At 37.8% G+C, this 13,745-nt stretch overlaps 2 protein-coding genes across 4 annotated transcripts in view; one reads left to right on the plus strand and one right to left on the minus strand.

Moving 5' to 3' along the window:
- Window positions 1–267: 267 nt before the first annotated feature.
- yme1l1b (YME1-like 1b) lies at window positions 268–7,192 on the minus strand. The gene is made up of 18 exons (XM_056744436.1): window positions 7,042–7,192; window positions 6,494–6,610; window positions 6,193–6,373; window positions 5,727–5,819; window positions 5,516–5,625; window positions 5,029–5,179; window positions 4,831–4,914; window positions 4,409–4,582; window positions 4,060–4,212; window positions 3,755–3,887; window positions 3,575–3,637; window positions 3,169–3,281; window positions 2,867–3,022; window positions 2,554–2,705; window positions 2,207–2,333; window positions 2,039–2,112; window positions 1,660–1,746; window positions 268–1,448 (listed from the first exon to the last, which is right to left on the minus strand). Exons 1-18 carry the CDS (start codon window positions 7,072–7,074, stop codon window positions 1,305–1,307), a joined length of 2,145 nt encoding a protein of 714 aa, XP_056600414.1. The 5' UTR covers window positions 7,075–7,192; the 3' UTR covers window positions 268–1,304.
- Window positions 7,193–10,687: 3,495 nt separating this feature from the next.
- mib1 (MIB E3 ubiquitin protein ligase 1) overlaps window positions 10,688–13,745 on the plus strand; it is a 46,904-nt gene continuing 43,846 nt past the window's right edge. Inside the window, exons 1-3 of one of the 3 annotated variants that reach the window (XM_056743079.1) lie at window positions 10,692–11,628; window positions 11,995–12,275; window positions 13,028–13,199. In XM_056743079.1, the coding sequence (XP_056599057.1) occupies window positions 12,047–12,275; window positions 13,028–13,199 (401 nt within the window). In that variant the 5' untranslated portion in view covers window positions 10,692–11,628; window positions 11,995–12,046. Of the gene's footprint in view, window positions 12,276–13,027; window positions 13,200–13,745 lie in introns of all 3 variants that reach the window. The other 2 variants (XM_056743078.1, XM_056743080.1) reach the window with 2 other exon arrangements.

Here is a 13,745-nt window from a genome sequence, read left to right on the forward strand (position 1 = left end):
AATATGTTTAACTCTGCTTGGTTTTTAGTGTAGGTTTTAAACCAGTTGTAATTTATCAACTAGGCCCATGTTCCAGCAATATTTGACAAATACATTAAAACACCATTTTGTAATTGTGAAATATCTTGCTTAAAAAATAAATGAACAGTCCAAATTCTTCTATGGCAACTGTGTTGATGTTGAAAAAATTTGCATTCATTGACAATCAATAATTATCTCTAATGACGATACTGTCAAAAATGAAAATATCAATCATGCCGTTTCAACTGTGGTATACGGTTTTCTTTATTTAGTTCAGCTCATGTTAACCCATTCAATATTTAATGTGGAAGAGCATCAAACGAAAAAGAAATCAAAATTACAAACCAGGCAAAACTCAGACTAAAATCAATCTATACACTTATATACAATCATACAATGTCCTTGTTTCATTTTATTGATCGTTATTATATATTGTATATACACAACTAAAATAAGCTTGGGTAAAATGCAAACATACATGGAGGCCAAGTAAACTCATAAATGTAGAGCTACTGTACATGAATAAATAACACAAGTATAGAATAAAGCTGAATAAAACCATTGACTGTGGCCACTGGATCTAACATAAACATCAGATATAATCACTAGGAAGAGTCGTGCGTGTTTTGGATTAAATGCATTTTCTAATGTGTACAAGTAGCATGTTTGAATGAAAGCTATTATGTAAAGCAACGAGTATTTCAGAATAAAAACACTTCGAGCACAAAATCAGGAATAATTTGTTTTTATGAAATGGCCCATAATAACGTGTGTAAATAATGTAAAAATACTTCTATTTATTTCAATGTAACATTTGCAAATAACAGAATGAGTTCATGTTGCCATTTGAAATATTATCATTATTATTTAAATATTCTAGTACCAAAATGCTTTGAAACAGTCCCTCTATGAAAAATACACTAACTTTACAGTTCCCAAAGGCCACTAAACAAACTCAACCCGGCTCAGAAAAGGTCAAAAGCAGTATGTTAGTGGCTTATAGTAAACTGGACTGTCACTTACAGTTTATGGATTTATGCCAAATCAAATGCTGTTCCACTTAAATGCCAGAAAAAGCAGCATCTACAGTCAATGGTAAAGTGAAACATTGAAATAGAAGCTAAAAAAAACTGATATATCCCATTGTAATCCTTTTATGAGTGTTTAAAACAATTATAATCAATGGGAAATGAGACATACCCAGCTCTTTGTTGCATATGTACATTTATGTCTTGAAAGGGTCCGTTTTTCTCACTGCTTTGCCTGACAGTCCTGGTGAAGTCTCATCTGACTTCTAACGTCTTTCCCTCTAAGACCAACTGGATCTCTTTTGCATCAAGAGTCTCATACTGCAGTAAAGCCTCGGCCAGATTTTTGTGCTCTTTTGCATGAGACTTCAAGAGCACTTTAGCACGCTCATAGGAATCCTAAAACAACAAAACAGATATTTAAGATGAAACCTCTAAACAATATATGATTCAAGAACAAAATGACAGTTCGAACACATAGACAGGGGGAAGCTAAGCAAATGAGAACTTGTAAATTATTTAAAAACATTGAGGAAATGAACAGTACATTTTCAACATTGTGTCAATTAAGCCTTTAATCATTAAAGTGTTACATTAGAGTCAAGTTTACCCTCAGAAGTGTCCGGACTTCATGTTCAATGGCTGCCTGTGTATCTGGGCTCTGTTTGGTAAGGTCGGTGTACGTCATGACTCCCAACTATGAACAAAAAAATTACAAAAATAAAGAAATCTGTATGTATGGATATTAAATTCTAACTAATGTTAATATAATCATTTTATTATCAAAATCTATATAACCTATACAAACCACCAAAGCATTCCGGGCTATATGCAATGCTGTCTTACAATATGGTCAACAGAATAACTGTCTAAGCTCTAGATGTGAAAATGACTCACTTTTTTGATTAATAAACTAAATGATAAACCATAGAATAATTTCATATTTTATGGTCTAATCTGAATGCACAATAATGTCTGACAAAACAAACCTTTTCACTCATGCCAAATCGGGTCACCATCATTTTGGCTATTTTTGTAGCACCGTCAAAATCACTTGAAGCTCCTACGAGCAAATAACAAATTGTCAGCACATGAAATAAAACCAACCTTATTTTGAATGACATTACAACAATAGACCAAATATCATAGCAACACACCGGTGGTGATATTCTCATTGCCAAAGATGAGCTCCTCCGCCACCCTGCCGCCCATGCTGACATCCATCTGAGCCAGCAGTTGAGCGCGCGTCTCGCTCCAGCGGTCATTCTCTGGAAGCATTGACACCTACAGAGAACAGAACAGACTACTGTAAATCAAGACCGACTGTCATAGCAAATTACAGCTGTTGTCCAACATGACTTGGCAGAAATGCTTATTAAGCGCTAAGCAGTATATTGAATATTTCAATAATCACAATACAAAACAATGTTGCTCTACTTGGGCATATGGTGTATGCTTTGTTTCGATTTAATACCACCCGTAACAAACAACCAATGTTACTCACATGACCCAAAGTGGGACCTCTTGGCATAATTGTGGCTTTATTTATGGGCATGGCGTCTTTGGTGTAGTATGCTATAATTGCATGTCCTGACTCGTGGTATGCTGTGATCTCTTTATTCCTCTTATCGATCACTGCACTCCTGCGCTCTGGACCTGTGGGCAGCGAAAGTGAATAACACTAATTTATCTCAACCTACACCCTTCATCCATAACCGGACAAAACTAATGCTTGCTAAATCGATCCTTAAATCCTAAATGTGACTAATTCAGACTTCATTAGAATTCATACATGCAAACTAAGAGAGATGCTTTACCCATCAGTATTTTGTCCTTGGCAAACTCCAGCTCCTTCATGGTCACCATGTCCTTTCCATCCACTGCTGCCTTCAGCGCAGCCTGATTAACAAGATTCTCCAGCTCAGCACCAGAGAAGCCCACTGTTCCTCTCGCAATGACCTGAGCCTCCACAGCTGGACATCAAGACAAGATGGCAGTTCTTACTTAATCAAGGTTGACATGCATTTGCTGTACTATTCCTTCCAGTTTACTTGACAAGAAAATTGGCCTAATAAATATGTTACGAACAATGCAGCAGGTACACTGCTGGGCCACTCACCCGAGTCCACTTTGATTTTCTTGAGGTACCACTTAATAATTTCGGTACGGCCCTTCACGTCTGGTCTGGGGACGGTGACCTGCATATCAAAGCGACCTGGCCGGATCAGAGCACTGGAGAACAGGAGAGCATTCAGACCTTCTCACAGTCTCACATTTGAAAGGGTCACAAACTATTTTAAACTAAACTAAAACAGAATAGTTTACAATAAGCATAGAATGTTTTTACTTTCACAGACAAATTCTCGTACTTTATCAGAATATTTTTCGCTGTAACCCTATTAGATACTTTAATACTGGAATTATACTTTTAATACTGAATCAATAAATATTAATCAATCAATTCATATTTATTTAAAGTGAGTTTAAGTGCCCCTTTAATTTCTTTACAGAAGAAAACTACATACTTATCCAAAGCTTCGGGGAAGTTTGTTGCACCAATTATGATGACGCCTTCATTTGGCTTAAACCTGGAAAGATAAAACATTAAGTTTATTAAATACAGCAACACTTCTAGGAGTAACAAAATAAACAATTTCAAGTTGCATTGCAATCATAAGACGTAATGTAACTTGTGCATGATTTACCCATCCATCTCAGCTAGAAGCTGATTGATAGTCTGTCTAGAATAGGGGTGCATGGGAGACTCAATCCTCTTGCCTCCGACACTATCCAGCTCATCAATGAAGATGACACAAGGAGCGTTACTTTTTGCCTCTCCTAAAGAAAGTACACATCAGGAACACTTTAATGCAAAAAAGCCTTCATATCTTTATTAATTCTTCTACATTTATTTACAGATGAGGCAAACAGTCATTGCGCTATGATAGAAAGCTTAAATCACACAAAGCTCATCAGATGTGACAGCACTCAAGACTCTTGAGATACTCACTGAAAAGGTTTCTGATTCGACTGGCACCGACCCCAACAAACATCTCATCAAACTCTGAGCCAGACGCATAGTAGAACGGCACATCTGCCTCGCCTGCAACAGCACGAGCCAGCAGGGTCTTTCCTGTACCCGGAGGCCCCACCAACAAAATACCTGCAAAAGAGATCCAAAAGACCAAGGTATTTGCATTGGTAATGTTTAGCTCCATCACATTGCACTTAACATTATAGAAAGTTACATTATAGAACCAATGTCTGTGTCATGGGTTTTTAAGTTTGTTTCTATTGACGTGTAAAACCTGGAAAACTGTTTTAAGCAGACAAGTCTTTAAACAAACATGAAGTCTTGCCTTTAGGCAGCTTTCCTCCCAAAACAGTGAACTTCTGTGGGTTGCGGAGAAACTCCACCACCTCCTGTAACTCATTCTTGGCCTCCTCCACTCCCTTCACATGCTCGAAGGTGACATTCTTCATCTGGACAGGGTCCACTGCAGAGTCCAGGCCTGATGTGGTTCGGAATCGCACTGTCCGGAACCGTTACATTACATTACAATTCACACACCAAACACACTCGCACACAAAGCACTATGGAGCACTCTTAAAACCACAATGCAAATAAAAAAATTAGGATCTGATAGATCGAAACCTACAAAACATTAACGGCAGTTTAACTGTCTATATTAAAGCAACTGCCAGACATGATACACATAGAGTACACTCAACACCAGATCAACACCAACCAGACATGCAAATGCACCTATGGGAATATTACCTGATAAGAAAGGTGTTTTTGAGAGCCCATATAGGCCGACCAACAAGAGCACCAACAGAATCAGCCGTGTCCTCCTCAATGATTCTTTTAAAGATGAAAGGTAAAACATAGAAATATTTATGCAACAATGAAAAAAAGACAGCACTAGAAAACATCTGGACTGAATTGTTTTTTTGTTGTTAGTTTAATACAACATACCTTGTGTTCTCTGTGTTAGGGCCTGAGCTTTGAGGAAACCTTCTGCAAAACCAGTTTTAAAAGCATCATGCTGACCATCAGGTATATTTTTGTTTTTAAGGAGCTTGTCCAGAGTTTCAACATCTGAGCCTTTGTCTCGTGTGAGGAAGCCCTAAAGCGCAAAAACAAAAACTATAATCTAAACATTTTAGAAATAAATATATTTTTATAAACATACTTACAATGTTTAAAAATACATAATGAAACAGGTTTACAGGGAAAAAATACAATTTGTACATTCTTCACAATACATTATTCGTTTTTTTAAAGTGAGTTTCAGTGCAGAAGAGGCAGACTTAAAGTAAACATGTAGGGAATCATGTACAACCAGACAGCTGTTATAAAAATACAATTAAACTCCAGCAGAGTAATAATGAGCTCTTTTCTAGAATACTCAGAATCTAGTATAGCAGTGTCTCTTGTGAAAAAAAAGTTATTATGAGGCGACCTTCATAAAGGATGGTGTAAATCCTTCAGGCTCCACTGGACTATCAAAGCCTCCCTGCAGACGACGTGTTCGGGACTTCAGAGTTTTAAAGCCTCGATTTGGGACCAACACTGAAAATACAAATAACATCAAACATACATAATCATTTTCAAATAAGCTGCCCATTTACTATGTGAAAGCTGAATATTTACAATGAAATTGCACACTTTACATGGCAAATATTTGAGGTCTGTGCACAGTGTTTGGAGAGGTGATTTGTTCTGCTTTGAGAACAAGGGAGTACCGCCACCCATTCTTGAAAACCCTGTTGAAAAGAAAGACTGTTTGGTTAGGTATATTATATTCACTACTAGTTAAAAGTCAAAAATGCCTACTCATTTATACTCACTATTCTATTTTTCACATAACTGTAAAGACATTAAACAGATGGATAAATTGGAATTATTAGCAAGCAACAACAACATTAAAACACTAATTTTAACATCCAGAAACTTGTCAGAAGCTTTCTTAACAATATCCAGTTGAATAACAAACTTTTCTCACATTCAAAAGTTTTGGCTGGTAAAACATGACAAAGTTAAAGTTACATTACACAACAGCAACACAAAATGAGAAAGTTGCATAGCTCCACACCCAGACTAATAATAGACCGAAATGGTATTATGTATCTGTCTCACCATGTTTGTTGAGAAAAAAAGAATCTGATGAGAGATGGGAAGTCCTCCAGATATTGGGTGAAGTCCCCAGGGGTGAAGAAGATTCACTGGGAGTCACACAGGGCAGAAGCCTCTCCACCAGATCATTCAACTGACCGATCCCTATATCTGTCACACCTAAATCCGTCAATCTCCATGATGGCTTCTCAGTACATCACCACAAATGAAGAGATAACAGAGGAAGGACACATGGGAACAATTTTTGCGAGTTGCTACAGCACCTGGAATCATGCTTATGGTTGCATTGTATGCATTCACTTACCTCTGTGCTGTTTTGATCTGGTTCAGTTGTGTTCTCTCTGTGTTTGTGACTAGCTGAAGTACTGCTGCTTACTGAACCTTTCAGGGCATTGATCAAGTGACTCAGCTGGACTGTCACCTTAAAACAGTAAAACCAAGTCAATTTAAAATAAAAGTCCTCCATTAGCTTACTTAAAATAATAACCACAATAACTATTTTACAATGTACCCTTTTTATAAGAAGTATGATGGTTATCTAGCGTTTGTCAGAGCAAAACAATGTGATGTGAAATGCTGCACGCGCAGTTACCTAACAGCAGTTACGTTACTGACACCACGGCCCAACAATGACACTATGAGCACGAATCATACAAACCAATAATAAATCACAATGACTGCCCTAGCAAAATACCAAAACACAAACGAACACACTGCAAGATGGTTATAAAGTATTCGCCCAGGTTCTCAGCCTTAACATGTGTCATAAAGTTAGACCATGTCAGCTAACCGGCTAGCCACGAATATGTTCGGTAACGAAAGCAAATATTGATAACAGACTAGATTGGTTACCTGCGGCTGTAGGGAAGTTGAAAGAGCAAACATTTCTGATTAGGTGATGACAAACGTTTGACGACAAGAGTTTATTAATTTGACATTACAAGTAATGTCCTCCACTATTGTCCTCTTCCGTTCAACTAGTTACGTTAGCCTCGTTGACACTGTGAAGAGTCGTCAACCTGACGCTATACAACATCCGGAACGGAGAAAGGCAAAATAAAAGTTCGAACGCTATAACTAGTTTTTCCAGAGATATTTTAATATAGCAATAGTTAATAAGTCCACTGTTATACGGAAACCCCCTCAAACTGCTGCGTAAATATAGGCAGAACAGAATACATCTACATACAGAATACAGCTAAACTAAATCACGAGGAAGAATATGTGTTTTTCTGTGTCCTTGGTGTGTTATAATTTCCCCTTGCATGTATTAGACATTTACAATTGCAAACATTTAAGTGTGGGAACAAAAGATGCATTCTATACAAAAGCGGATGCTCACCCAGACGTGCCCGAAACGCCCCTTGTAACCACACCCCCACAAATCTACATCAGTTCGTGGAATGATTCGAATAAAACTGCGTCCGAATTCGCTCACTTGTTCACTCATGCACTATCCACTATATAGCGAATTCTACATAGTCCACTATATGGGGAAGAAGTGAATGGAAATGAGTGAACAATTTCGGACTCCAACGTAATATATCCTGCGACAATATTGTCGCGGACATTCGATTATATTAAACAACAGTGTGGTTTAATGGATTATTTTGTAAAATGGTAAAGTTCATTGTTACTTTATTTGTCACGTTTATTATATTAGTTTTTAATAAAGACAACATAACAAATGTGTGCCACGTTTATTTACAGTTACATTTCCTTACATAACTTATTTTGTTATAATGTTAAAAAACAAAACAAAAACAATGCGATCCATAAGTCAAAAAATCATTTACAGGACAGATACCAGCTCTGTCCATTTCTGCCTTTAGGAGATGTATCTCCATCTGTACTTTTTTTCTGCTGCAGTTGGGTAAGTAAGATTTGTTCTTTTCCCAGTTCAATTTGTACGTCTGCTCTTTCGGTTTCCCATTTCAGAAGCAACCCATGGCTGTCACCATCCTGTTTTGTAGCAAAGGGATATTTGCATTTTCTTGTAGGAACGTCTTGGACTGTCCACTGGGGATCTTTCTTCCTCCTCAATCGCTGTAGTCAAGTCCAGGACAAACATTTCCTCTGCATTTCCTCTACTACTTGGGAGTACAACCCAAGGTGGCATGCAACATAAACCTTGCCTGTATTGTTTTGCACAACATCGCCACCAGGCGTCATGTCCCTCTTGATGACAATTTTGATGGATCCCAATTCGGTTGTTGAACCAGAACAGCTGTCAATGTTCTTACATAATGAAGGACACACTGGACATGTAATTAGAGATGCAATTGTGAGAAATTACTTTTAACTAGGCTACTGAATGACTGTGTATATTTTTTGTTGTCATCGCCATTAATATACTGTGGAATTATAGAACTGTGAGCAATAGTGACATTTATTTGACAGCTGATAGCTTTGAGAATATAATTATTTTTGTTGTTGTTTACCATATCTCATTAAATGTGACATGGTTCATATATGCTTCAAATATGAAAAAAAATGTATACATCATCAGTAAACATTGATTTTGTGATTATTCACTTGAAAAAACTCTCTGATTTTATTTGGTTAGAAAAATCACAACTGAATCAACCCTTTTGATGGCATCAGGATAATCCTGTTTTTTTTTTATCAAATTAATCCCAAACCGAATTCAAAGTTTTGAACGGGCCAGATCAAACATAAAATAAGATTACATGCTATGATCTTAGTTTGGAATCACTCTTGCTTTTGAAAAACACATTTACAAGATTTTATCCAATCTGTGATCCGAAATCCCACTGGATTACTTTTGAAAAGACGGGCCCTGGTTCTAAGGTCCAATGTTGATCCATAATGTACCTTCGAAACCAGTAAAACAACTTTTTAATTTCAACAAGAAAATATTTCAGTGTTCTTCATCTGCACTACTGGATACATGTTCAAGTTTCTATGTGTGCACATCTTCATAACATCCTTCACTTAATCTACTACTACATGTACTGGCTAGATTAAAATGTGTTAGTCCAGCCGACCGTGCTGCTCAAGACACACAGCAGTTGATTTACCAGCGTCCAAAATATTACTGTTACAGGTCAGATGCTCTAAAGTAAAGAGAAAATCAGACAATTCACACAAATCTGTTTTAAAATGAAAGTAAATGCATGGCCAGTGCATTGAAAATATAAAGGTTCTGAGTCAGAAATTTACTGTAATTTGTCCCAGTTTACATTTTGGATTCCTCTGTAGAGCAGAGAGCAGCTTCAATCCTAAATCCATTTGTTTGTTACCATTCAGATTAAGTTCTCTCAGGTGTGAAGGGTTTGATTTCAGAGCTAAAGATAGAGCAACACAGCCTTCCCACCCAATACTGCAGTACAACAGCCTGCAGAAAGAGAAGAACATGAAGGATCTCTGAGACTACAATAAACACAATATTCACTCCTTAATGTATACTTTTTCTTACTAAAATGACATTCAGAGTGGTTGCCAAATCTAAAGTTTGCATCATGCATTGTCCTATTCTGCTTTGCATTGACTGTCAATAGCTGCTGGAATTGGTTAAAGGCTTTTAAACCATGGTCTGTCTAAATACTTGATTCTGAAAACTTTTCTGATTCTGCCCTTGTTATGTCACCCAGAACAGATGCACACTTACAGATCGGACTTTGCAATGCCAATGATCATTGAAATGCTTCTTGTTGTCAACGTTGCCTCCCCAGTCTGGGACTAAAAGTGGCCCTGTATTTCTTTGCAAAGATCAACCCTCTGGCAGTTATGTCCTTTTGCATTTGGGTTCTGGGTGGATCCCACTTCATCTGCTCATAATTTCTTTGAATCTATTAAAGATTCGCTATATTCCTCAGCAATTGTGGGTAACACTGCTGTTTTTCAGCTTCTGGACTCTCGCAGCTTCACTAGGTGGAGACATGTACAGTGCAGGTAATTCAACCATCTTTGTATATGCTAGAACTAATGTGCCGTAACTGATAAAAATAACCAAATAACTTTCATTTTCACCAGTCTGATCAAAAAGTGCACTATAAACATCAATAACAGATTTAACTTGTTTTTAACTTGGCAAATTACCATGGTATAAGAGGGATCATCCATGGCTAGCCGTGCATTAGAGAAAGACAAGAATGACAGTTGACAATAACGAGTTTGCCTTGGTTTAATTTGATCACATTTATATCGTCAAATCACAGTTAAGACAATTTGGCAAGACAAATCCTTGATCATGAAAATGAAATTATTTGACTGTATACACATTTTTAGCACGATTCACAATTTTGCAGATACATTTAGGCAGTGGCTACTCACAACAAATAAAACACAATAAAAACTTGATAAAATAAAAAAATTTGATCTGTTTTTTGCACAAAAATCTTCAAATGTTAACTTGACAGTGTTTTAAACTGAAATAAGACAGCCTTTATGACGTATGCAGGCCTCGAAGTGCGCATCCATCACACTGGGACGCACCTTCAAAGTTCTCAAGTGAAGTGCAGAGATCACAACTGTGGGTATTTAGACATATGCTAAAAGTTTCGCTTTAGTACTCCTGTCTCAGCTAAAAAATAAGAATAATGAAAACAACAACTTAATCTTGTAGAGTCAAAACAACATGAAATTAGTCAACATGAATGTTTTGCTTTTTGGCTTACATTGTGTTTACTCTATAATCTAGGGACGATAACCAAATTAAAAAGTAAAATACTTAGTCAAAAAATATTATCTGCATATATAACCATGGTAATAATCGAGAAGACTACATGAAAATAAATTCGTGTTAAAAATAGTCGTACACTACAGAAACGTGCGTTTGGATTTTATCGCTTTAAATCCTGACGTGACGTCATTTTACGCCACGAGATCTGTTGGATCCCAAACAGTAGTCCCACCTCCGTTGGCTCAGCTCTGACTGATAATAATGGCGACGCGTTCATCTTTAGTTGCAGCCCAATGAAATGCCCAACAAGAGCGCTTTTTCGGCTATTTTGACATTTTTGCACATGCTTTAAGGTTACCTTTCACGATTAATCACATAACGCTTGGCGATTTACAGATTTCGAGTCCTGTATATGGAATTATTGGGAAAGCCCTAACAAAGGTCTTCCGTGGATATGTGGCTGTTGTTTACCAACGCGTGTGTGTAACGTAATTTGTTTCATCCCTGAGGTAATGCGATTAATTTGACATACATGCATTTATTCAAGAATTGTCTGTAATTAAAGCAAATCCGCTGCACTCGGAGCTTTTGCAGAAGCTTGTAACTTAAGGGAGAGTAGCTCGCGCAGACATTATCGCTTCACGCGAAGTTGGACCATCTGTTGAGCGTCTCGAGCAACACTGCAAAGTTACAATGTTTTTTGTAATTTCTTAATAACGAAGACGGATGTTTTTCTTTGAAAAAGATAGACGTGTTTTCGTCGACGTCTTGTGAACACTTACAACTTTAAGGAGGTTAGCTATAGCCCAAATTAGCTAACTAACGTTAGCCTCCGCCAATAGACGGGCCGTTAGAGACCGAAATGTAACGTTTAGCATAATATAATGACACTTAAGTTAATTCTGTTAACTTGGTTTTGTAAACGACACGTAACGAGACGGTTTACTTGATAACGTTTGTCACCAAATCGCTTGTTGTGGCTCGACCTGGTCTTGCATTGTTTTTAATTGTTCTCTGTTAAAAGTCTATCGTGTGGCGATTAAATCATTTTAAACAGGCCACCTTTTATGGCTTTATCGATACGTTATCATTTTCTCTTCGGTCACTGACCCATATGTAATAAGGGGGGAGTTAATCCATTTTAAATACTTTATTTACAGAGCTGGCTAGAGGGCTAGCTAAATTCTTCTCTATCGCCATACTTGCTCGTAAATGACCACCGGTAGGAATAACAGAGTCATGATGGAAGGAGTCGGCGCTCGAGTTATCCGCGGGCCAGACTGGAAGTGGGGTAAACAGGACGGAGGAGAGGGTCACGTCGGCACCGTGAGGAGTTTTGAGAGCCCGGAGGAGGTGGTTGTGGTGTGGGATAACGGCACGGCCGCTAATTACCGCTGCTCAGGAGCGTATGATGTGAGGATCTTAGACAGTGCACCCACAGGTGAGACTTACCTGATACGACACCAAATCACCAAACATGTAACGTTATTAGTAATACGTCGTTTGTGTGTACAGTATCGTCTATTCGGATTCGTCAGTCACCCAGACATTTTAGTCAACACGTTTTTGTATTAAAATGCTTGCATAAGCTTTCTTGTCTGTTGGAGCTGATCACAATTTCTTAAATGTTTAAGAAAAATATATATAACCTTCACCAGTTTTAATATTATAAATGGCTCCGCTGTGTGAAATTAATTACTAAGAATAACAATGTTCTATGTAATTATTGAAATAAGGTATGCATATCAATGGTTTTTTATACCACAGGGTATGGCAACTTTTCAAAACAGTTCGGTCTACATTTTTGTGTACGTATTTCAATGAACATGGCTTATTGACCTTTATATAAAATCCAGTCGTGGCATTATAGTTAGAGAGTTGACCAGAAGGTTGCCTGTTTGATTCTTAGGGCCGGCGGGTAATGACTGAGATTTCCTTGAGCAAGGCACCTTACCCCTACTTGCTCCCCGGGCGCTGCAGTGATAGCTGCCCGCTGCTCAGGGTCCAGTATGTTCACATATTGCTGTGCGTGTTTTCACTACTCACTGGATGGGTTAAATGCAAAGGTCACCTTTCGGGAATGGGTCACCATATCTGACAAATAGGTCACCTTCACTTAACTTCTATAGATGGCCATTCAAGAAGAAATAAGTCAAGCCACTAACTCTTATACACTCATTTACTACGTTACAGGAATCAAGCATGATGGCACCATGTGTGACACCTGTCGGCAGCAGCCCATCATTGGGATCCGATGGAAATGTGCAGAGTGCACCAACTATGACCTCTGCACTACCTGTTACCATGGTGACAAGCACCACTTGCGCCACAGGTTCTACCGCATCACCACTCCTGGCAGTGAGAGGTGAGTAGGGCTGTGTATCACAAACAACAATCTCAATACGATACGCATCCCGATACAAGGCCACGATGCGATACGTATCACGATACGGGTCAATTTTTGATCACATTTCTTATGACAGATTTGGAGCAAAATATTCTTGCAGAAAGTTGGAATTCATAACTACTCATCAAATCAAACTAGTTCTGACAAATAAAGTAGTTTTGAGAAGAGTATAAAGTTACAGAAGATCAAGTCCTTATACAGACCCCGCTTGTTTCTAAAACAGTTTCTAGGGTTTCTAGGCTTCATCATACGCAATATGCATGTGTTTTACAAATAGACTATATGTATAACAAATAAATATGAATATATGCATAAACGTGTGGTCACATGCATATAGAATCATTAGAGGAATCATGAACTTCGATCAACCCTTTACACAACTAATAAATGTTACACAAATTTTTTCGTATAATATTTGGCTAATTTCAAAAGTGCAGCAGAATCGATAAGAAGGCAGATGTATTGATGCACGCATCGTTAGGAGCTCATGACTATGTGTCGCCA

This window comes from Triplophysa dalaica, chromosome 3 (genome assembly GCF_015846415.1).
Source record: "Triplophysa dalaica isolate WHDGS20190420 chromosome 3, ASM1584641v1, whole genome shotgun sequence".
In the NCBI taxonomy this organism is placed as follows: domain Eukaryota; kingdom Metazoa; phylum Chordata; class Actinopteri; order Cypriniformes; family Nemacheilidae; genus Triplophysa; species Triplophysa dalaica.